The sequence below is a fragment of the Pungitius pungitius genome, chromosome 2 (assembly GCF_949316345.1).
Source record: "Pungitius pungitius chromosome 2, fPunPun2.1, whole genome shotgun sequence".
NCBI lineage: Eukaryota > Metazoa > Chordata > Actinopteri > Perciformes > Gasterosteidae > Pungitius > Pungitius pungitius.
The window spans coordinates 8960439-8984115 of NC_084901.1; the positions used below are offsets into that span (position 1 = coordinate 8960439).

The following is a 23677-nucleotide window of genomic DNA, read 5'->3' on the forward strand; positions in this document are numbered from 1 at the left end:
TTTCCTTTCTTGAGGCCACCTTTATCAAGGCTGGCAAACTGCCTTCAACTGCAAACAGAAGATGCTTTCTCATTGACTTTAAATAGTCCATGAGAAGAAGCCTCTGTAAGTACAGTATTGAATAATACGTTTGGGGTGAAAGGGGAACGCCAGTCACTTCCCCCGCTGTTAAGAGCACGCAGTGACTCTGCGAGGAACCAATATGACAAAATACCGCACGGAAGGGGGCAGACTGATGAGGAGGTAGCACACTACATTCAAATTAGTATTCCCGCAGACGGAGCATGCTGAATGCTAATGTATTTCCTAAGTATTCCAAGCACCATGTGTCTACAGTGTAAAACGATTCCCTCCTGCTACATCTCCAGTGAAATTCGCCTTCACTGAGGCAGCAACCTGATAATCTGAAAAGTGTGCCTTAAACCCACATTTCTTGTCAGCATGAAGAGACTAATCTGGTTTAAAGTCAGATTGCATAGAAGTCTATGAGAAGATTACCAAATTTCCCACTTGATTGATTACCTCATTGTCAAAGATGATAAAGACCATGATACCCCAAAAAACAGAGGCAGATGTTAAGTTCAACCTTAACAGACAATTTAAATTGACAAAAAACACACCACACCTAACCAAGTGAACAAACAAATTATTTCCATCTTCACAATTATCAATATCAACACTGAGGGAACAGAGAACCTAAACCGACAGCTGGTCTCATATGGGAAATGTTTATTTTCAGAGTGTTCTATTTAGGAAAAGAAATTAAGAAATGTTCACGAAAAGTCTTCTTTCCTCTTAGATTGAAGTGCCACAGGGAAACGTATGCATGACTGCACTGAGTGGCCTAAAAATGGCAGAGGTTTTGCAATGTGACCTCTCCTGATAATATGCAAACAGATGTTGCTGGCTGGACAGTGTCCAAATGGCTAGAAGGCAGGAGAGGAGAGGAGGGGAGAGGTAAGATAAGGTGAGGAAGAGAAGAGGAGAGATAAATGTCAGAATTGCCCAATTGTTGATATTGGCAGTGCATTTACATTTATTTTTTGCTAAACAAAACCCACACACAAATAAGGCTTTTTCCACGGATTGGATTTTTTCCAAAATCTTTGTCTTGGCTCTGACTCCTCAATCTAATGATAACCCCTCAGAATAATTTCTATACCATCAGCGCTCCCTCATGCTTCTATTCTGGTTTCAATACTCAATTCACAAACCAAAACAAGGGGAAACAATATCTGTCACTGTGAGTGACAGGGCTGTCAACTCAAAATGAACGATATAGCTTCCAATTCCTCCACCTCATCCTTGTGCTCATGAATAGAGGCCTTTTTGTTGAGACCAATGGGGGGGGGGGTTCTAATGCTTTATCAAAGGGGGCTGAAAGAATAGGAGCAACGATGCTCTGCAGATTGAGACGGAGCCATCTCAAATCTACCATTTATGCTAATGCTGCCAGCAGATCATGTTCCTAATTAGCTCCAAATGAACAACTGGTTGATGATAAAACACGCCAAAAAGAGCTGTCAATCTGAAGATAACAGAGAGAGAGAGAGGCTGGGAGTGTGCGCAAAGGCACACACTGTGCCCATTATGCAATTGGAGCAAGTGCACCCAGACCATTACAGTCCATTTAGGTTTCAAACAGTGAGACATTGCTCTGCACTTCGTTTGGCCACACTGGCGAGAAAGAGCGCCCAGCTCGCGCTCCCAAAGCTCTGCGCAGAGAAAGGAAAAAGATTGAGCGGCCTGTGCTCCAAAGCGCTCTGTGACCGGCCACGCTGCGGGGAAGAAGCGGCCCCCACACAGGGAGGCTCGAGGACGGGATATCTCCATTAGCGGCGAGGCAACAGAGTGGGAAAAATATATACAAGTGGTTTCCAAACTTTTTCTGTTAAGGTCCCCTTGAGGAATTTATGGACACTTTTATTATTTATAAAATAATTACACATTACTTTTTGTAATGTTTTTTAAGTAGATTATGTTGGAAACAGTGCAAATGTTTTTCCCTCCCACTGACTTATGTGATGTCACACACGCAGACACACAAGACAGCTCTCAAGCCATGACATGCATTAGCACATTTTCTTTCAGTTACAGATTTTATTTTTACCCTTTTTGATTATATATTTTTTACTTTTAGACTGTTGTTGCTGTTAGGGGGCATGTAATCGTGAGTGACAGCGTAAAATAAGAAGGTCCATAAGTGAAAATATATCATGAAGTTTAAATTTGAAACTTAAAAAAATCAAGATTTTCATCAGAAAATAAGTACATTCAACTGAAACAATATATAATGAAGAATGAAAATAAATTGGATAAAAAGGTTCAGGAACTGAATGATATTTATATTAATTAATATCTAAAAATACTACCTCTGAAAACAACAACCAACGAATCAATGTATGTATTTTTTTATGTTAAAGCAATGTTTGTTGCAAGGAGAGACAGAGTGGCAATTGTGTTGGCGCCTTGGATAATCATCTCGTTTGCTCCATCACTTTTTGCCCTTCTCCTGTGATCCGTGTCAAAATCCTGCTGACATTAGCAACAGCCACAGGGGGAGTCTAGCTGCCTATGATTTCTTACGAGTCTGTTGCCGAGGGGACAAGCTGATACTTTCAGTGAGTTTATGGAGATAATCTCTCTTTTCTGCGAGTGTAATGAAGGCAGAGTGTGGAGCCGTCTGGTAACACGTGGTTACCTCTCCTTAACACAATACATATGGCAAAAAAACACACATACAAGGCCACCTCAGAATCTGACCCTTGGGTACTCAACTGCAGGTCGGACAATCTTTTTCTCTCTCTCTCTCTCTCTCTACCCATCGCCATCCTTCACTCCCATGCAAATGTACAATTTCCACCCGATTCACTCCCACTGTGTGATCATTATGTTTGGCAAATTGCAGACACTGAGTAGTAATGGGGTTATTATGGAGACAGGGGACAGCACACTCAGCATGTCACTTCTCATTAACGCCACTGCAACCTGCATACATCAGAGTGAATGTGTGGTCATCGACCTACCCTCCTTTGATGTAGTCCAGGAAGGTAACTTCAATGTCCAACAGGAATGACAGCAGTGTTACCTGGAGGCAATGGGGCCACAATTAGCTTAGAGTCAATGTTAAACATTTTCAGGTGTTGCCTCTGATGCGACATACAGTTTCTGATTCTTAGTTTAGTTTCTGAGTTTAGTTGCAAAATGAAACCCTCAGCAGTGTGCAAGGGCTACCCGTCTGGATCTACTGTGGTGTAATATTGCATTTCAAATCGAGCCCATTGAGCTTTAAATCAAGGAACAGAATGATGAATGGTCAATGGATATTTCCTCACCGTTCCAGAGTTGAGGTACTTTTTCTTCCGCTCTTTCTTCTTTGAATTTATCACCTAAAAGAATACAAAATCATATTTGAGATTTTGACATATTCATTTAGTCTTTTATTTGGTTTTTCATTGGCCGTTTTCTTTTTTATTGGTCTACGTTCAATTTGGCAGCACCTAGGGGTCGAGTTTGCAAAGGCAACATAAATGCCAAAGTTTGAAGCTGGAAACCAGTTTGTCCAAACAAGATTCATTGTTAATATAAAAAATATATTAATGATTGGTCCACTTCATGCTTGTTTGATGCCCCTTATCAATTCCTGGTTACACGTGTTGACACAAACGTCACTGGAGCTGTCCAACATGACGCATTCACTGCTGGGTACAACCAGACGCCACTTTTAATGTCAAAATGCTAGAATCCACTCTGGCTATTGCAGCAATTCTCTCAGCAATATTAGCTCGGCGACATCAGGAATGTTATTATTATTCTGTAGTTCACGTTGTACCTCATCATTTAAAAATCTCAGTGAGTTCAAATCTGCAGCAGGGTAATCTGTCACCAACTTACATTAATCGGGTTGTATCTGAAATCTTGTGTGGTAACTGTTTGTGTCTCTTTGGGCAATGCATGTACACCCCAAAATATAGAGAAGAGCAGCTCAAAACCTGATGGTGTGACTTCATGAATATGCAACGGGATACTGAGTGAGATAAAGGAAACATTTATTGGATAAAACAAGATCTATTTTCTAAGAAAATAATCTGTTCTCTGATACTGCAGCCCAAGCTCATTTAAAACTGTTAAGTAGGAGTAGCCACATTTAGACGGAACCTAAATATCTTTTGAGCTTTATGGTCTAATTAAACGAAGATGTGGACAACAGAGACGAGATAGAAATGTGTGGATTTATGCATTTCTCCTTGGTTGACACAAGGACAAGTTTGCCTTTGAAGGTGAAGTACAATGATTAGAACGTGGTTGTAACACAAAAGTACACACACACACATACACCTCGGGACGTTACCAATGCAAAGCTAACATCATACTAACTGACAGCTTTAAGTTGAAAGCCGGGGTTAAGAGACATGTCTGAAATAAAATAACTTACTTACTTATCACTGTGACTCTTTGTGCACCTTTGTGCGCTTTTGTGGCTGAGCACATCTGAACGTTATTAGGCAAACAGCAGCTGTTTAAAATGACAGTCCCCTGTGTGCTCTTCTCTCTGTGTGGTACGTTGTTAATCAAGAAGTGTTGACTCTTCCTGGGAGAAGATAAGCCAGCGATCCGTCATAACTGTCAGTGTGTGTGTGTGTGTGTGTATGTGCATGATAAAGTGAGGATTAAGATTTTGATTGCCCTTAACTAAGTCTTATGAGAGCCTCATCTTCTTAACCAGTGATTATGCTCCACAGAAAAAAAAATACTGTCTAACACGTTGTTTTATAGGAAGTGGGAATAGTTATATCATACTATATATACAACATATATTCTTTTATTTCAAAAATTTTCTGTTTTTTTCATGAATACAGATTTGGAATGGAATGTTGTTTGTATAAAGCATTTTTAACAACTTGCCTTTGAGAGTCAGATAATGCTAGAGGCGTGCAATGCTAATCGTTCCCTTTTACAATTTTTAAAAGTCAGTAACAGGAAAAATGTCCATCCTTAATCCAGCCTGATCTTTAATCAACTAAATGAGATCAGCTGATGTGAAGTCTCAGTTTCTTTTGAATGTGACATATTTAAAGGAACATGAACATGATCCACTAACCTTGTATCTAATCTAAGCAGTCTAATTCTACATTAAGGGACAGTGTATAGGAGTGGGTGACGTCTTGGGGTGGGGTTGCCAACCTCACCGTATCATCTGAAGTTCCTCGGCTTTGCATGTTAAAGCGGTTTCACAAGCTTCTTGTAGGGCTAGTGTGTTTGGGGAGTCCGTCCTGGGCTACAGTGGGAAACCTAGGGGTTCACGTTGAACAGGAGAGGCTCCCTATGTAGATACGATGGGCTTCTGAACCTCATGTTCCAGCTGATATCCCAATCGTCCAATTACAGTGTGTGTGAGTGATCTGTTGCCCTGTGTACTGGTCTGAAGAGGACAATCATTGTTGACTTGAACGCAGTAACACACAAGTACATGCAAGCTCGAGAGCACACACACACACACACACACACACACCTCATAGACGTTGAACTGACTCTGCCCTCTGGATAGTTCTCTGTAGCTGGTGCTGAACTCTCCAATAAAGTCGTGACTATGGAGATAAGCGAGGAACAAAAAGAACATATTAACACAATAGTACTGTTTGACAATATAGTCCATTTCATTATTTACAGATGGCCCATCCAGCCCAAAAAAGAGTCAAGATTTCAACTCATGGAACTTGAAGAAGAAAGCCACTGGGATGGATTTTGTGGATGGATTAGAGAATATAAAAGCAACTCAACCATTGTTGACAAACATTAAGACTTGCTTCAACCAAAATACTTGGTTAACATTCATGTGTCCCATTGAGAAAGAAAATACACCGAAATGCCACCGTGTTCCCGCTTTCAGAGCGAGAGTGACCCTAAACATATTCTTGAAAGAATAGAGAAATATCTTCCTGTTCAACTACAGCTTGACAGATGTCACCCCTCTGTCTTTCTGCCTGACTGTCAGCAGCCAGAATCCAGACTCATCAATAAGAAGTCAAATCTGTGCGGATCCTGCACCCAGCCTTCTTACCTCCTCCTAAAAACCAGTGTTTATTATATGTGACTTGGTTTGGATGCGCTGTACACATGGAGCTAAGATATGTTGAATGTTAATGCATTTAGAATAAGAACTAATACAGGAATTTTTTGATTGATTTTGTATGTGCCTAACTTGGAAAACAATTTATTGAAATTCGTGGTTGAAAAGCTATATTCCAGAGAAAAAAGTGTGTCACATTAACAAACAGCAAAGGGGGAAACAAATCCTGCTTAATTCCCATAATGTCAGATAATTATAATAACACTATGAGCCAGTCAGTGGTAAAAGAACCACTTTAAGTGGACGTGAGTGAAAACATTGTAGCTCGCAGAGCGGCTGTAATCTGCAGCCTTTTTTAAAAACAATTTTAAACTTGTTCCACCAATTAGCCACATATTGAGAAATACCAGACTGGATGTCAAAGACACTACGCCTGTTTGAGTATCACGCTTGTCACTATAAAATGAATTCATTGGACACATGAACTCTGCACAATATCTATATTTTGGTTTTATTATTAAAAGCGTGTGGCTGGTGGCTTTACATGCATGTGATTAGATCATTTACACTGAATAGTCAAAAAGAATCATTTTAGAATCCCTACAAAATATGTCTGTGGGCCAAAGGCAGAGTGACAAACAGCAGAGGTGTCGAACCACACAGAGTCGTCACCTGTCCAGAGAAGTATTCCGATATGTGTTTACAGACAGTAAATTAGAGGGTTTTAATGGTAGTTTAACCAGAGAAAAAACAACTAACGATAGTAATTACCTGCCATCCCTGTCCCAGTCGTACACCTCGACCTTGATTGTTCTGTTGGTTGAAACACAAGGTGTGGGATCACATTAAAAATACTTTTCTAAATCATGACTATTAATATTTCTACTGATATGCATTTGTATTTGTATGTTTCTTGAAGCATGGCAATGCTTTATTGCAACATCATATACTCATTCAAGGTGCTAAAAAGCACCTAGATTTCAAAAAGCAAATACGAACGCTAGTTGCCTTCGTCATCGTTGTCATGGAGGCAATAGGAGCAGCCGATTCATTCTGTGGCTTATCTTTATTACAAAACACTGTCTGCCCGTCACTGTATTTGCCTCTCGTAATGGGCTCGCCTCGTCTCCAAACGCATCCATCTCTGCATCCCAGAATAGCGTACAGGGAAATGTCAAAGAAAAACAACGAAGAATAGCCTGCAAGTGGCAGATATGTTGCGTTATCCCTTCATCTAAAAGTATCTTTACCACGAGGGTCATTTCTGTCTGACTGAAGCAGGACACCAATAGGTAGAGCGCGAAAGAGCTGAAGCGAAAGGATAAAAAAGACTGAATTAAAACAGAGAGAGAGCAAAAGGCACATGAAAGAGAAGGAGACAGAAAGGTGAAGGGACTCTGAAATGATAATAATTCAAAAGCTCAGAGAAAAAAAATGAAAAAGACACCCAAGAGATACAAAAGCATTCAGTGCTCACAATCTCCGTTGATTAGGTTTGTCATTTTCAACTTCAGGGACGGGTCAAATTATGCATAAAAGTTTTTGAGCGGACTGCAGTGTCTCATGAATCTTGTATGACTTCCTTCTGCATTTACTGTGATTGATTTAGAACAGAACAAATGGCACCTAATTCAAAACCTGAGGCAAAAGTGCACCTTTGCAGCCTCTACATCTTTTTACATAAGAGAAAATGCACCATTAATGGACAATAGAGCTGCTGGAAGAGCCAGATGCACATTGTAGGAAAGGAGGCAAGAATTGGCTGTCTAAAAGGGATGTGCACTCCAGGGATGAATGTATCTCCTGGTTGACGATTAAGGATCAGTGGGTATATGCAGGCGTTTTAGGGCCGGGGGTCTCATTAAGTCAGTGTTATTTCACATCCAAGGTAACCCCTCACTCTGAGCTTTAATGAGGGGACAGGAAATTGACAATGGTTCTCCTTGTTGAACTTATAGTCTGGACTGTGTGTGTGTGTGTGTGTGCGTGCATGTGTTTATATGTGTGTGATAGAGAGAGAGAACCAATACAGATCCATCAGAACAGCTGGGAGCAGAAAGACCTACATCTCTATTGTTCGCCAGCTTGAGCTCCACCTTATCTTTTCTCCCAGACAGACAGATTCAATGTGTGTGTGTGTGTGTGCTGGATGTGCGGTCCACTGACTTTCCTGAGTCCCACGTTGATAAGACTCCTCTAATAAGCTTATTGGACCACACTTCAGATCAATGCGGCTGTCTGCTAGCCGGGCTAGGCTAAACCCTGTTGTAATGTTTAGCTACACAGTTGCTGTCGACACCGACATCGAGTGACACGAGCGCAAGGCACCTTTTTAAAGCAAAACCATTTAAAACCCTGGAAACGCGCTTTAGAGTTAGAGAGAAGCCACAGTTTTTATTAGAAGGAGTATACGTGACATTGCTAGATTTTTTATCTGTTAAATATGTTTTGCAGAATGCTATTATTTCCAAGACGTTTCCTGAAGTGGAAAGGTTATAATAAAAGGGAACCGAGTCAGAGGTTAGTTGGTGCATTTTTAATGAGTTAATTCCAATTAATTGTGAGTGTAACCTATAGACTTTATACAAATTACTATTCATAGTATTCAACAGAATACTATGAATATAAAGTTTTAGCTTAGCTAAATTCGAATAAGAATCACCACTTCCCAGTATATTCCCAGTAAATATAGGACATTTTGAGAAATGACTGCCATAACTCTTGAATTAAGTTATATTTTGAATGAAAATTCATCAGATAGCATCTTAGCAGTGAAACCCCAGTCCATCACCACATCAATAACAGCAAGTTCCACTGAGCTGTCGTGTCAGAGGCCGCACAATGGATAATGCCCTTGACCCTCTCATGCAGATGATCCACTTTGAGCTAATGTTAAGCGGATCTTCTTCAGATCTTATATTCTTGTTATAGTAAGTCAGCTGGATACATTTTCTTTGTCGCTCCCATCTTTACAAGATGTTTCATAGAGGGTAATTCTAAACTCTGAAATACATATTACTGCAATTTTTTACTTTTTTTATTTGTTATTGGATTGATCTCTCTCTGTTTTTAGTGCTTTTTATAACACACAGAACAGCCACACAGTCACGCACCTCAGGCACATTCGGAATACTAATTTCGATCTAAAACACATATAGATAGTGTGTGTATTTGTACGAGTGGGTTTGTGGGCGGGATATAATTTATTGTTGTGCTATATCGAAATAATTGCAGAATGCATTGCTTTTGGCACATTGTTCATGTTAGTGTTGTATGATATATGACATGCAAGACAAGACTGTCGAACAAATCTCTGGAGGAAAACCAGAAGGCAAAAAAATGCATCCACGCTTTGACAAACAGGAAATATAACAAAATAACATGCAGTTTCTGTCTGCCAAATCATGTTGGTTCTCCTGCTGAAACTGCCAAGAACAATAATATTTCTACTTAGCAGCTGAAAACAGCTTCATATATTTGATGTAATATACACACCACTGAAACAGGACTGTCAAAATAACTACTTCTCTTTCCGGGAAAAGATTCCCCTGACTGTTAACTTTTTCTTTGACTGCTAGGATCCTCGGCGTGACACTCAACAGCCAACTGTCCCTGACTCCCAACATTACAGCGACAACGCGATCCTGTAGATACACGCTCTAAAACATCAGGAGAATACGACCCCTTCTCACTCAGAAGGCGGCGCAGGTACTGATTCAGGCTCTTGTCAGAGAGATGGTCTTGGTCATTACCAAAAAACAACAATACTTCTTTCTTAGCAGGGTTTTAGTTTCATAATTCCCTTAACTGTTGTCTTATAATGCACCACAGTATAATACACCTCCTCGTAACATGCTTCAGTGTAATGCCTCTGTATGATATGCCTCCTTATAATAAGCCGTCTGTATAATGCACCACAATATAAAACGATTCTGTGTAACACACAGCATGTAATAAGCCCGTGATTCATATGCCGTCGCAGTGTCACTCTTAGTGTACGCAGACGATCTAAAAAACTACAACAAAAAAAGACTCACCTGTCATAATCACCATTGCAAAGAGCACGCACAGGAATCTTAAAGGCCTGCCATACTGGGTTCAATGTATTCTTCACCACCTCTGTCTTGTGGCAGATGGTAAACCTGCAGAGAGACCAGTAGAGCACAGAGAGGACAAAATGGAAAAAATACCAAAAAGCAGAAACATAAGGTTCGTGGAGAGAGAAGGGTTAAAAGGCAATTGAATTAAATGAATAATTTCCCACAAACTGAAAGCACAAGTGGAAGCTGGACCACTTCCAGGATACACACGCGCACAGAAACACACACACTGCAAAGATGCAATTTCATTAGTCCCTTGGCTAACAGGTAGACCAGATATCTTGTGCCCTCAGAGCACAAGGTCTTATCTGTTGCACACTGCAGGATCAAAGAGAGCCCACACAGCTGGATTGAACAGCCACATACACACAAAAAAACGCAAACCCACACACAATCTATGTGAACATAGCAGAGCACTGCAATTCAATGCCTCCTGTTTCACTACATGCGCGCACATACACATTTCCCATGTAATTCCGCCATGAGTTTAAACAGGACACCCGTATTTTAATCTCAAGTAAATCAATGAAACCCGTTTCATTTCTGGAATCAGGAAACAATTAAACCCAACATCAAAGGGGGAGAGGGGGAGGCTACGGGAGTTTGTGCAGGGGGGGGGGGGGGGGGGGGACTCACGTGCTGTCCTCATTGCTGCGGTAGAAAACCAGGAAGGGGTCGGACCTGCCGAAGAAATCCTTTTTGTCCAACTTGTTTCCACAGAACTGCATCATCACTGATTCCTAACAAGTAGAGGCAGAAAAAGACTAAATCTAAAAACATTGTAGACACACATTTTAAACCAGTGGTCCTCTTATTGTTTTGTAAACATCAACTGGCAAATACAATCACATCTGCACCCCTTGCAACTAAATAAATATTTTAGCTATGCAGGTCCCCCAGTAATGATTCAACAACCGCTGAGAGTGGAAAATATGGTGCTGAAATAAAAAATGTGTAAAACACAAATGGAGGAAAAAAATCCATTACATTTTAACTCATTTAAGTCATTAATGTAAATGTATTACTCTTTGTGACACTTTTTTGATCTATTGTGTGTGATCTGTGAAAAGTCATCCCTATAACGTCAAAATACACCACAAATAAAACATGTCACCAGATATGAAACATTGAATGCCTGCTTTTATGTGCTTTTTATTTACGTTTTTAAGTATTTAAAGTGCCTCTCGTGCCGCTACAGCTATGGGGCAGAACAACCACAAAGAGAGGACAGAAATAGAAACAGGCTGGGCACTGGAACTTTTCAGGGAGTGCACGTTGGTCCTCACCCTGCAGTTGCTCAGCTCCTCGGCTTTCACAATGATGGTCCCGCATTTCTTCCCTTGAATGCCTCTGTACACAACACACAACAGGGGAAAGGGTTAGGACCTCACAATCACCCGCTTCGCTGATGACGGCAAACGACCCCCATGCTTCCTCGTGGTCCAACCTCCTGCCCACGTCTCTGTTGTGGAGTCCAGCTCAAAGTCAGTCGAGTCGGTGGAATAACATGAGATCGCAGGCCGGATGGTGACCCGCACTGTGTGCCAAGGTGGAAGGTGGGGGGGGGATGGAGGTGGGAGAGGTGGTTGTACCGGTTTCCAGGAAACATTTACGTTTTGTTGTTTGCACCATCACTACGACTTGAGTAAAATAAACGACACAGTGTATCAAATGTAGAAAGTCAATGTAGAAGTCAGCCTCTATGTGAGAGCACGTCATTGGGTGCGACTTACCGGAAAGGTTTGGGGCCACAAACCTGTTTACACTCGTGTGCGAACCTCAGAGAAAGTTTTAACTTAACTTCATACCGCCTTGGGGATACAAAAGGAACAGTGTTTGCATGATGGTGTGTGTGTGTGTCCCGGTTTGACCGTTTAGGAGTGTGGTTCACTATGAGTGGAGCCTTGTGGTTAAGCACTGGGACAGGTGATGCATGTGTTTACGTGTGTTCCTCTGAATAAACATCCTGGTGTTGAATGTGAAGTCAGTGACATCATTTTCAACACCTCCTCCTCCCTTAACAGCCCACATGGAGCTGACTGGTTTCATTGTCTAAGACTGTAAATGTTAGTCCGTTAAGAAAGGAGTGAAAGGCAAACTGTTTTGCTTTCTAACGTCCATCCTCTCCATGCCATATAAGAAAGCTAAAAAGCTTCTAAAGTGATGCCTTAACATACCTATGCATTGTTCGACCACGTTAACACTCATCCTCATTGTTGATTGAATATCTCAGTGAGATACGTGAGAAAATAAGATTGTTTGTTGTTATTTAAGTATTTGTTTGTTGTTATTTAAGTACTTTTTTTTAAGTTAATGCGCAGTTGATATTTTTCTCTACCAGCCGTGTCAAATGTAAAAATGTTCTATATACACATTTCCTGTTATTCATTAATAAGTGATTAAGTTGACGTGATGAAATTTGCACTGAAATAAATGACAACAACTACTTGAAATGGTTTGGACGCTTGTGTCCCTGTGCAACGGTTTCAATTCTTCAACACGGGCTACAGTGATGCCGATGTCTCTACTCCGAATACAATCCTTCCTTGTAGGAGGAAGAGCAGGCCAACATAATTTGACTTGACTTGAGAGGTCTTACAATCTGGCGAGAGAGGCCTGATCGTCTGATGAGAACTGCTCTAAGGGACCCACCTGGCATAAATTGACTCAGGCAGTCATTCAGACAGCTTAGAATTGGGGTTGAGGACCTCTGCATGAATGTAATTTAGGCCTCCTTTTACTCCAGCACAAAGAACTGGGGGGGAGCAAAGTGCTTGTGAGATAGCAGACTTCTTTTTCCCTTTTTACCTGCAAAAGTAATCCCTTTCCTCAGAAATCTAAAGATGAGGAGAAGATCTAAAATAGTACTTCTGAGCAGCGATACCCTTTTATCTTCTGGTTTTGTTTAATTTCCAGACAGCACAGTGTGGTCTGGAGTTGTTTGCACAGTGTGTTTAAAATGACGAAGCTATCCAGAGGAAGACGGCTTGAGCCTAATACTGGGGAGGTGAGAAAGAGCAGCTCTGTCAGTGGCCCTGCGTGTCAGACAATGGCGCTCCACGGACCCCTCCAACATCAGCTTTGCACAGTCGGGGCAGCCTCTCGGTGCCGCAGTAATTATAATGGGAGGTTTTTTTTGTCAGCCCCTGAGGACAATCGCACTTTGTGACGTAGAGATCCGCAGCTGCCAGGTTCCCATTATTTTACTACAACAGGGTTTGACAGTCTTCCTCATTTAGTGCCGTGTTGAAATTGACTTCGGATAAACTTAACGTTGACTTTTTTTTTTGTCTCCCATGGCCTACACTGGAAGCACAGTAGAGGGGCTATTGATGTTCAGTATGAAACGTGAAAGCGGTTTCCAATAGCCGGTTTGGTGTACACAGATTAAACGGCAGGCATCTCATTGTTTTAAAAGTCAGGCAGAACCCGACTAAAACTCTTTTCTATTAGTTTTCCGCTCAGCCTCAATCATGCCCTCTCAGAGCAACGATATGCACGGAGAAAAAGAGTTAAAGACGCACAGGCGCACACACACACCCCTGACAAGCACCCAGAATCCAGGTTGCCATGACAACTCTGCTGAGCAGGGGCCCCCGCTGTGGGATATCGAATGGGATTCCTCTGCTCGTTATTTCCTCGATTGCTTGCTCTCCCTCCTCTGTAAAACAGAGTGTCGGTCATTATTCTGTCGGAGAGATCTCTCTTAAAAGACGCAACATGTGGAAAAAAGAAGATGGGACCAGCTCGAAGCTAAAATCCAAACGAAAGAAATTAATGCAACACAGCATGGTCTTTTAAATTGGGCATGGCAATGTATGTGTATTGGTCTGTGTGCAAACAGCCTCTGGGAATATGTATGTGTGAAACGTTTTCTCGGTTTAATTGCTGAAGTCGAGCGCTGGTGTATTCTATTGTTATCTATCCCTTCAGAATGTGAAAACAAGCCAGACAACTAGGCCTTAAACTGCAATATCCCTCTGTTTGGCATTTAAAGTGAAGTGAAATACTTTAATGTGCATTTTGAATAAAAACCAAGCTTTTGGAAAATCGCTTAAGATCAAAACATTTTCATACTCGGTTTAGAGACACAGAAAAGTATTCCAGAGTTGAGTAGTGCAATAAGGAATATCCTTCTCCCCACGTGTGTGTGTGTGTGTGTGTGTGTGTGTGTGTGTGTGTGTGTGTGTGTGTTTGTGTGAGAAAACACTGTGAATCCTCTAATCAAGACTCATGGATTTGCAATCAGTGTCTGGCGAGAGACGGGTAATTAAGTCTGGGCCACTTCTTCGCCATAGCCTAACACACATGAAAGCATAAAGAGGGGCTCCCTCATACATGTGCGCGCGCACACACACACACACACACACACACAAACACACACATACCTATGTTACGGGTGTGTACCGTGTTCGCGCTCTCTCTTTCTCCATATATCAATTATAATTAGAAGAGCATGAGCATCCAACTATTCTCGGCCATGCACAATCACACTTTCTGCCCTAAAAGGAAACTCATAACTGTAATTCTCTCACACAAAGGGAAGATTGACATCAAATCCATGTCACGTGGTACACCAGAGGCAGATAGAGAGTTTCTTTGTCCTTCCTTTACAAATACATACAATCAGGCTTGTATTCACAGCTATCAGCCTTTGTGTATGTGTGTGTGTGAGAGAGAGTTGGAGTTCTTGGCTCACTTGTATTTAAAATTGTAGCCCACTTGGCTCTCTCATAGTTCACCAGGGCTTCTCTTCGAACCATGTGAGATCCTGTTTGTAGGAACCAGAGTCAGGGAAGAAAGAAAAAAAAAACGCATGTAAGGGGTAGTAACAAGATGGAAGGCTGCGAAGAAATGAGAATAGAGAAAGATAAAGAGCGTAACTCACAACTCAGTATTTCAAGGGAGCAATAAAATGCTAATTAAAACGTCTCAGGTGGTAGTCTTTAATTCCAGAACTCTCATGTGCGTGTGTCAAGGTAACACGTCATGCGTTGCTGAAGTTAAAAAGTGAACATTGAAGAAGATTTAAGATCATTTCAAGTCTTCTTTAATACAGCATGATTGCTAAATGAGGGTCCCATTTAGAGCATGGTATGCTTTTGGGTAATACAGGTCTCAGGTCACTAGCATGGCATGGTCCGCTCTGAGAGTTGTCTGTGTTTTTAAAGCTTATTATCAGATAGTGAAAGGTAATTGTGACAGTTTTGGTGGATAACAGATTCAGATTTAAAACATTTAGTAGAGGGACCCTTTTGAGTCAAAAACAGAAAAATGCAGCATTTGAAGGCGCAAGACGGCAGATCACAAACCATCGGGTTACTTTGCACACTTAGTTATTAAGTAGCCAAAGAACATGGAGTCCCACCTGTGTGTGTGGGTATGTGTGTGTGTGTGTACACATAGAGGATACACACACAAACACACAAGTGCATTGCAAGAAACTACCCGCAATGGTTTTGCATTCTGTGGATGGCTGCTTTCAGTCTCACACACACAAACACACTCACAAACATACACTTCTGAATGCCCACGGGAGTTTGATTGAACAATGTAATTAGCTGTAATCACCACTCATTAAAACTGTTAAAGATCCCTCCTGTCGTGTCAGGCTGCAGGTGTGTGTCTGACAAGGTCCAACACACACACACACGCACGCACGCACGCACGCACGCACGCACGCACGCACGCACGCACGCACACACACACACACACACACACACACACACACACACACACACACACACACACACACACACACACACACACACACACCATCCTCAGCAAGACAACAATTGCAACAGCTGTGGTCTCTGTACCTTTGTTTTTAATAAATGTTGACAGGATTTCTATTTCTGCACCAAATAACTCATGACATCTTCCAAAACAGTCCATGGATCCATTGTCTGTAACTGTCGAGGCTTCACAGGGTTGCGGGACAATGGGTGGGAGGCGGGGTTCAATCTGCATAGGTTGTCCGTCAATCACGGAGCTATATATTATTCTACTAAATGCTTTTCAGTCAGTTTGACTTCTTTTAGCTGAATACATGTTGCAATGACATGGTATAATAAACAAAGACTGTATGTCTTTTGACTTTCCTTTGCCCAGTTTTCCAGAACTACTCACACAACCTCTCAATAATAATTATGCACATACAGTACCAGTCAAATGTTTGGACGCACGTTCTCATTGAATTGAAAGAGAAAACGTGTCCAAAATTTTGACTGGTGATGTACAGTATATACACACACAAAAATATACATATATATGCTTTGACAAAAATAGCTTATATTTTTGTCATTTTGTGTCACCATCACTAGATGACTGCAAGTATGTGTGCACCCTCTGTGTGGGTGTGTGTGATAATGATGAAGTGGGAGTGGAGGGCAGGCGGACAACATTGTTTTGCACTTTGGAGGCGTCCATGGTGCATGTAAAAGCATGTGTACACAAAAAGGGACAGACAGGTCTCTCAGCAAGAAACCTACCTCAGCAATTGCCATGACGATTGCTTCCTTAAGCGTATGACAGTGTTGATCCGCAACAAAAAGGAATAGCGGAGCACACACAAACACACAGGTTGCCAGGATGTTCAGTGAAGGGATACCAACTTGCGTATTTTGTGCCCCCCAACCCGCCCTATAGATTTCAAGACTCAAGAAGGCTTCAAATGAACAGGCAAATTGGATTACAAAGGCACGATTGAAAGGACGCCAAGAGAGCCTCACCATGAGAGGGAAAAAATATGTGAAACAGAGGCCAAAAGTGCAGCATCATGGATCAAAGTAGAGAGTGATTTATCTTAATGAAGCTTTATTGTTGCCGATTATAATATATAGTATACTATTATAATATCCGTAAATAATGTTATATTATAATTAGGGCTGTCAAATGATTAAAAATTTTAATCAAATTAATCAGAATTTTCAGTGGATTAATCATGATTAATCACCTGAATCCTAACCATTTTTTCTTTCTGAAATGCATAATAAAGATAAATAACAGGACACAGATACATAATTATCATTATTATTATCATAATTATTATTTTTTACATAAATACATGTTATTGATATTTGATTTTTTAATTCATTCCAGAAAATAATCAAATCAATGTTATTTGATAAGTTACAAACTGATTTCCCTGCATGGCTCTAGAAGGGTCTCGAGCCTCTGCAGTTTATCCCACTCTGCTGTGAGTTTGTGCTCCTGATGGTTCAGGGCTGCGATGACCAGACATGACCAGACATGTCAACCCTCCCGATGTTTCAAAGCCCCTCCCGAAAATCTCCCGGACCGACCTTTCTCCCGATTTCCACCCGAACAACAATATTGCTGCACCACCCGTCACTGGGCACGCCGTTTCAGACCGAACAATAATAAAGGTTACACCTTAAAGTCAAGCGCGGCGATTAGAACGACTGGCGCTGCAAAGAAATTCGCTACCACCCCCATTTCAGTGTGAAATATCCCCATACCCGGGAGGATTTACATCGCATTGGCTTCTCTTCCTCCGCATGTTTCAGAACAGTATTACGGGTCTCTCCGATGGTCTTTCCTCTATCTCAGCGCTGCTCTTTATTTATTTTTCTTAGCAAAGCTCTGCTGGGCGGAGCTTTTCTTCTTCTCTGTTCCGCTGCGCGAGAACCGGGGGGAGGGGGGGGGGGGGGGGGTGCGGGTCTCTGGCGCAAACGACTTGCTGAACCTGACGGCCTGACGTATGCCTGCAGGTGGCAGTAATGTGTTGTATAGGATGAAGTGCATTCCCTAGAAGAAGAGGTTCTTTCCGGACCTGAATAATTTGTCACACTGCGCATGCGTGAAATGCGTCAAAAAAATTGACGTAATTAACAACAAACAGCCAATTAACGCCGTTAACGCGCTATTTTTGACAGCCCTAATTATAATTAGGGCCGGGACTTTAGCGCGTTAATTACGATTAATTAATTACAATGTGAATTAAGATGAATTAATTACACAAAAAATAACACATTAAACATTTTTTACGCATTTTTACACTTATTTTTTGCACGGCGGAACGTTTCTCACTGGATGAGTTTCGGAGGACCGATTATACTGGAGCACCAACTAGCGTTCATGACTTCAGACAACAACAAACCACAGTGAACATGAACGAAGAAGCTGACGAGACCGTGTCGGGTGGCCCCGTGAATGGGAAATCTTATTATAATAAACACACGAATGGAAGCGTCGATAAGAGCGTGGTTGTGTGCAAGCTACGCAACAAGGAATTCACATCGAGCCTCAAGTATCACCTCAACGCAAAACAATTAGCAGCTAGCGTGGACGTTAGCCCGACTGGTTTAAGGACCAGGGTAACTAAGACCACGTCTGAAAAAATAACTAATGTTCTGAATGTACTTGAAAGTATTGGTCTACTTAAAAAAACATAGTTTACAGAAGGTCTACTTACCTATAGGCTACCTGAATTTCTGAAAGTACTATATTTCTAAATATGCTATTGCTACACTTGTCTGCTGGAATTGGTTGAACAAAAATAAAAATCTATGTGAAAAAAATGACTCCTCACTGTTCTCAGGTCAAATATTTATGCAATCAAAATGAGATTAATTTCGATTAATTAATTACAAAGCCTCTAATTAATTAGATTAATATTTTTAATCGAGTCCCGGCCCTAATTATAATACAACTGCAAAGTGCAGGCTAATTATTGTTGAGTACATATTTTATATGTTTTAAATGCTGGTTGGCGTACATTTACTTCTGATTTGAATCATTTAGAATCTTGAAAGTCACATTATTGTTACTATATATGTCATTGAGAGCAAAATAATTATTTTTTGTAAAGATTTGAAGAAAAAAAAAACATATATGCAACTATGCATTGTATATTAAATTATATGTATTTTAGCTGACGCTTTTATCCAAAGCGACTTACAATAAGTGCATTTCAACCATATATGCTGTAGCCCCCCCCACACACACACACAGACACACACACAAATACAGATAGTGTAATCTATATATGTTGCTGTAGAGGATGGCTGCATATGTAAGAATATCCTCGGGTGCGTGGGGGTGTTTTTGTGTACGTGTGTTCGAACATTTCTGTAAAAAAGAAAAAGTGTAATTGTGCACTACTTCTCAGTTTACTATCCCCAGAAATAGATGTTGATGTAACTACATTGATCGTGGCTCTTAAATTACAAAGCAACAGATACCAACATCTTGGAAAATAAATATTCAAGTAGTTCATAATTACTCAACTATGATCTGTTTATGTTTTTGATTTCAATATACTGTGCTAGTTTTTTTTACATATTTAGCTGGCCAAAAATACTTTTAATCTTTCAGTAGGTTTACAACATTGTGATGCATGTTTCTTGTTTAAATGGGCACAACTTCAACTCACCCAAGAGCCTTTTCCGAGCGACTGCCCAATGATCCAACCACCTCTCCGAGAGTGCAGTAGGCCTGGCCCAGGAAATCCTGCAAGGTTAGAGGAAGAAAGAGGGAGAATTCTAAAAGACACATAAAATGTCATTAATTAAACAGAAATTGAAATAATTCATATATCTTGGAACCCTCCATGTTCCCCATTTACAGATAATACTGCAGAGTAAATTAAGCCAAACTCCCACCAGCCCCACTGTTCTCCCTTTCTCCGTTCCTGATGGATTACTTTGCTATCCCATGAGGAAACCTGACAGCTGGTACAGACAGACAGGCAGTAAGATGGAGAGAAGAGTAATAGCAGCACACAAAATGTCCTGCAGACAGCTACTGACTAAATTTGTACACAGGCAGGTCTCATTCTCTAATTGTATAAAAGCTATCACTGAATGCTGCCAACTCAATCCCAGTTTCACCAAGAGGTACACTGGTGAGGCCGTTTGTCTTATTGCATGCCTTCTCTAATATCTGACTGGAGCCACTCGTAGCAGCACTAACATGATGGACTCATTTTTGCTCCATTGATTAGCTCCTTCTGTTATTCTGGATCTACATCCATCCATTTTTCCCACCCATGTCTACCCGTCAAGCTCATTTGTCCGAACAGCGTAGCATAAATACGGTCATATTAGCCATAAACAAATTTGTGTTGGCCACCAGTACTGAAATAAAAAAAGGAAAATATTTTCTTATTATATTTTCCACTGTCCCTGGCATAGATGTTGCGCAGTAAAGTTAAAAATTCCAAAGTAACCGGGGGTGTAGCCAGCATGAGGTCCATCAAAACATTGGCTGTGTGCAACTAATGGCTAAATATACAATGCCATGGGCTAAAAAAAGATTTAATAAGAAAGAAAGATAGTTGTGTGGGTGCAGCTCCATTTAGCAAGGAAAAATCAACCGTTTGATAAGACTGAAATCAAACTCTGTGGTGGAGGAGGAGTGGGAAAAAAACAATAGATATGGATAACAGGTTCAATAAGAATATGCTGGGAGCTCAGTGACTCTCATCTATGAGCTTACACTGTAGCAGAGCTGCAGAAGTTTTACGCTGAAATCGTCAGATCAATACAACAATATTGGAAAAGATTCTGTGAGAAATGTGACACTACGTGTGAGTAGTGCACTGCACTATTAATAATATATTGTGTTCTTTCATAAAGGCACTATGTTGAACCGTCATTGACAGGCTAAACTAAATCCTCTGACTACTAACGGGAGCATCATACAGACCTTGAAATGGTACAGCCTCCTTACATAATTCTTAACATGTTTCCTGCATATAGAGATACAAATGAGTGATGTCTCATGAAAAGGGCCCTATGTGTGTGTGTGTGTGTGTTTTTCTCGACCCGCCCTTCCAGATTCCACTCTCGTTCTCACCCGGTTCCCAGGTGTTCCTGCAGCCTACAGCTACCATGTTAAAAACACCATCTAATGGATTGGCTCTCTAGCCTTGCCCCCTCCTGAGACCTGCATCAACGCTGGTACGCTGCCTCCGAGCCAACATGCCTGTATCGTCTTGTATGAGATTATTGATCGCAAGAAAGTGAGGCAAAGGTGATGGGGGGGGGGGGATGAGAAATGGAGAGATCAAGTTAGAGAGAAAGAGAACATGAGAAAACACGCCCATGGCAATGAAATAAAAAGAAAAGGTGACAGACTGCCAAGAAGGAGAAAGGACAAGATGGGTGGATTTCTCCAGAGAGACAATAAGGCCACAAATGTGGAGAAACAAAATTCTGTGGGGAAACGGAAAGGGATGGAAAGAGTATTCAGTGTTGGGGAGTAACTGAATACATGTACCAGCATTATGTATTTAGAATACAAAGTAACTGTATTCTGTTACAGTTCAGAATTCAGAATACTGGTACATTGTTAAAATCAATGGATTACATGACGGTACTTCTGTTTCACAAGTTTATGGTAAGGCGCTCGACGATCCGACCGGCCAGCGGTACAGCCGATGATACGGATCGCAGTCACCCGCGGCGGGCCACACAGGAGTTTGACATGTGCTCTAAATAAATGAAGGCAACTTGATGCATTTCCCAGAAGCCCCAACATGAAAAGGAATGAAAGTGGTCATTGCGTGCTCAGTAGCTGCTAATGGAGGAGCAGGTGCCAGAGCCGGCACAACAGCGCCAGGGGATAGATGCTTTTCTATCGTGTAAATTCAATATGCATTTCATGTTAAGGAAAGAGAAGGGAGAACGGAATATAACTGCAGTGCGACCTCTGCTTGCCAGCAACCAACCCAACCTGAAGAAGCAGCTTAAAGTAAGTGTATTATTTAATTAGCCAAGGGTAGTCATCTGCTGTAGTTCTACTGGTCACCTTGCTATTTAATAGATGTATTGTGCAACTTTACTTCCTCCTACGTGCTGATTTACATACCCCGGAGCCCTTGAAAGAGTGATTAGCCAACGTTAGCTAAAATAAGCTTGTGTTCGCGTAAACAGCAGTTTGATTTTTGTAGTATGCCGTTTGGGACTACAAACAGAAAAATGTATTAGACTTCACACATTCAGCCAGTTGGAACAGAAGAACACAGCAGAATGACTAAAAACCTGTTTAGTAAGCAGGATTTGATGCCCGCATCTTCCTGGAGTTCCTCCTTAATGCTACACAGTGTTTAAGGTAGTCCTAATTAGGGCAGACAAACATTAACAATGTAGCAATAGTATTGTCCCCCGGTCCCTCAGAGGGACACTGGGATACACAAGTCAAAAGTGTGTGACGCATTTAAAGATTTTTCCAGAGGCACATAAATGTTGTTTAGACACACAGATTGTCTTCCATGTGGTGGCCATAAGCTGCTGAATAGACGGAGGACGCAAAGCCTGATAACACAATAGCTACTATGGACACCGAAGCTATGAATGTAAATACCCGGCCACAATTCATGTGCAGAAAGGACAGCTGTTGTACTGTCTTATATTTCCTCCCATTATTTGTATTGCTGCTATGATTTCCTTTTATTAGAGCCTGAAAGTCCAGGTCAGTATTGACTTTTGCTACGGCAATCACCTGCCCAAACATGTGACGGAGATCAATGAAAAGCCGTCTTCACGACGTACCGTCAGGATACACAAGCAGACAATAGTTATCGCTTGCGCTGTTAAAAGGAAAAGTTAGACCTTTCGGAAAATCTGGTCTGTTGCCAGGAGTTAAATGAGAGCACTGAGTATGATGGATGATGCTCGCTCCAGGAGGGAGACTGGAAACAGCACGTTTTATCTCACTGGGTCCGGTGATCCGGAGAAAAGCGAACAACATGTCCGGTGAACGAACTACCGAGGACATCCTTCAACTGTACGACCTCCGATTGTCGCAACTACAGTTCCCATGAGGCAGTAGGCAGGAAACAGCCATTACTGATAAAGTTTTCAAATTGTTGTTCCTAATTACAGCTATACTAATGTCTGCTATCAATGTGAAAGGCAGGGTGGACTGGGTGAATCGGTCTGTTTATTTCATTTTGAGCGCCGGGCTGTTCAGGGAATGTGCTATTACAGTAGATGCTAAACACACTCATTGTGTGTAAATGGCCCGATAGCTGTTACGTGGCTGAAATGAGCCTAATGGGAGGCAAAGGACAGCAATCAGGCTCACACGGACACTCACTCACAACAAATTAAAATCAGCAAGAGTAGAGAGACAGAAAATTTAAAAACAAAAAAATGTCTCATAAAATTCAAATTTGATCACTCACGTGTTTTGACAGGTTGGCGCTATTCGAGTCGACATCGTACCTGTGGAAAAGGTGTGACGAGAGATCAGGAGTCAGTGCATTGGAAGAGACGGATGGTAACAGGAGCTCAGCTGCGAATACGACGGGGATAACAGAGTCAGTAAATCTGTGATGGGGCCGAGCAGCTCGTCACCAACGTTCTTGCCGGAGGCTCAGAGTATTTCACTACCCAGCATCCCAGGCTCCAAGGCATCCTCCATTAAAGTGACACTAAATGCACTAATAGGCAGTGATACATACGCGAGAGAGACACAGCGAGAAATGTTGTGCGAGTGAGTAATCAAGTGTCCGTTAGAGTTTTCATCTCTGCTCGTG

The 23677-nt window shown here is 41.4% G+C and overlaps 1 protein-coding gene across 1 annotated transcript in view; it reads right to left on the minus strand.

Annotated features, from left to right (window-relative positions):
* Window positions 1-23677, minus strand: part of LOC119210022 (copine-8) — a 56701-nt gene that overhangs the window by 10697 nt on the left and 22327 nt on the right. Inside the window, exons 5-13 of the mRNA XM_037459608.2 lie at window positions 23324-23363; window positions 19568-19644; window positions 11457-11520; window positions 10807-10910; window positions 10108-10212; window positions 6842-6883; window positions 5513-5588; window positions 3336-3389; window positions 3027-3088 (exon numbers count right to left, since the gene is read on the minus strand). Of these exons, the coding sequence (XP_037315505.1) occupies window positions 3027-3088; window positions 3336-3389; window positions 5513-5588; window positions 6842-6883; window positions 10108-10212; window positions 10807-10910; window positions 11457-11520; window positions 19568-19644; window positions 23324-23363 (624 nt within the window). The remainder of the gene's footprint in view (window positions 1-3026; window positions 3089-3335; window positions 3390-5512; window positions 5589-6841; window positions 6884-10107; window positions 10213-10806; window positions 10911-11456; window positions 11521-19567; window positions 19645-23323; window positions 23364-23677) is intronic.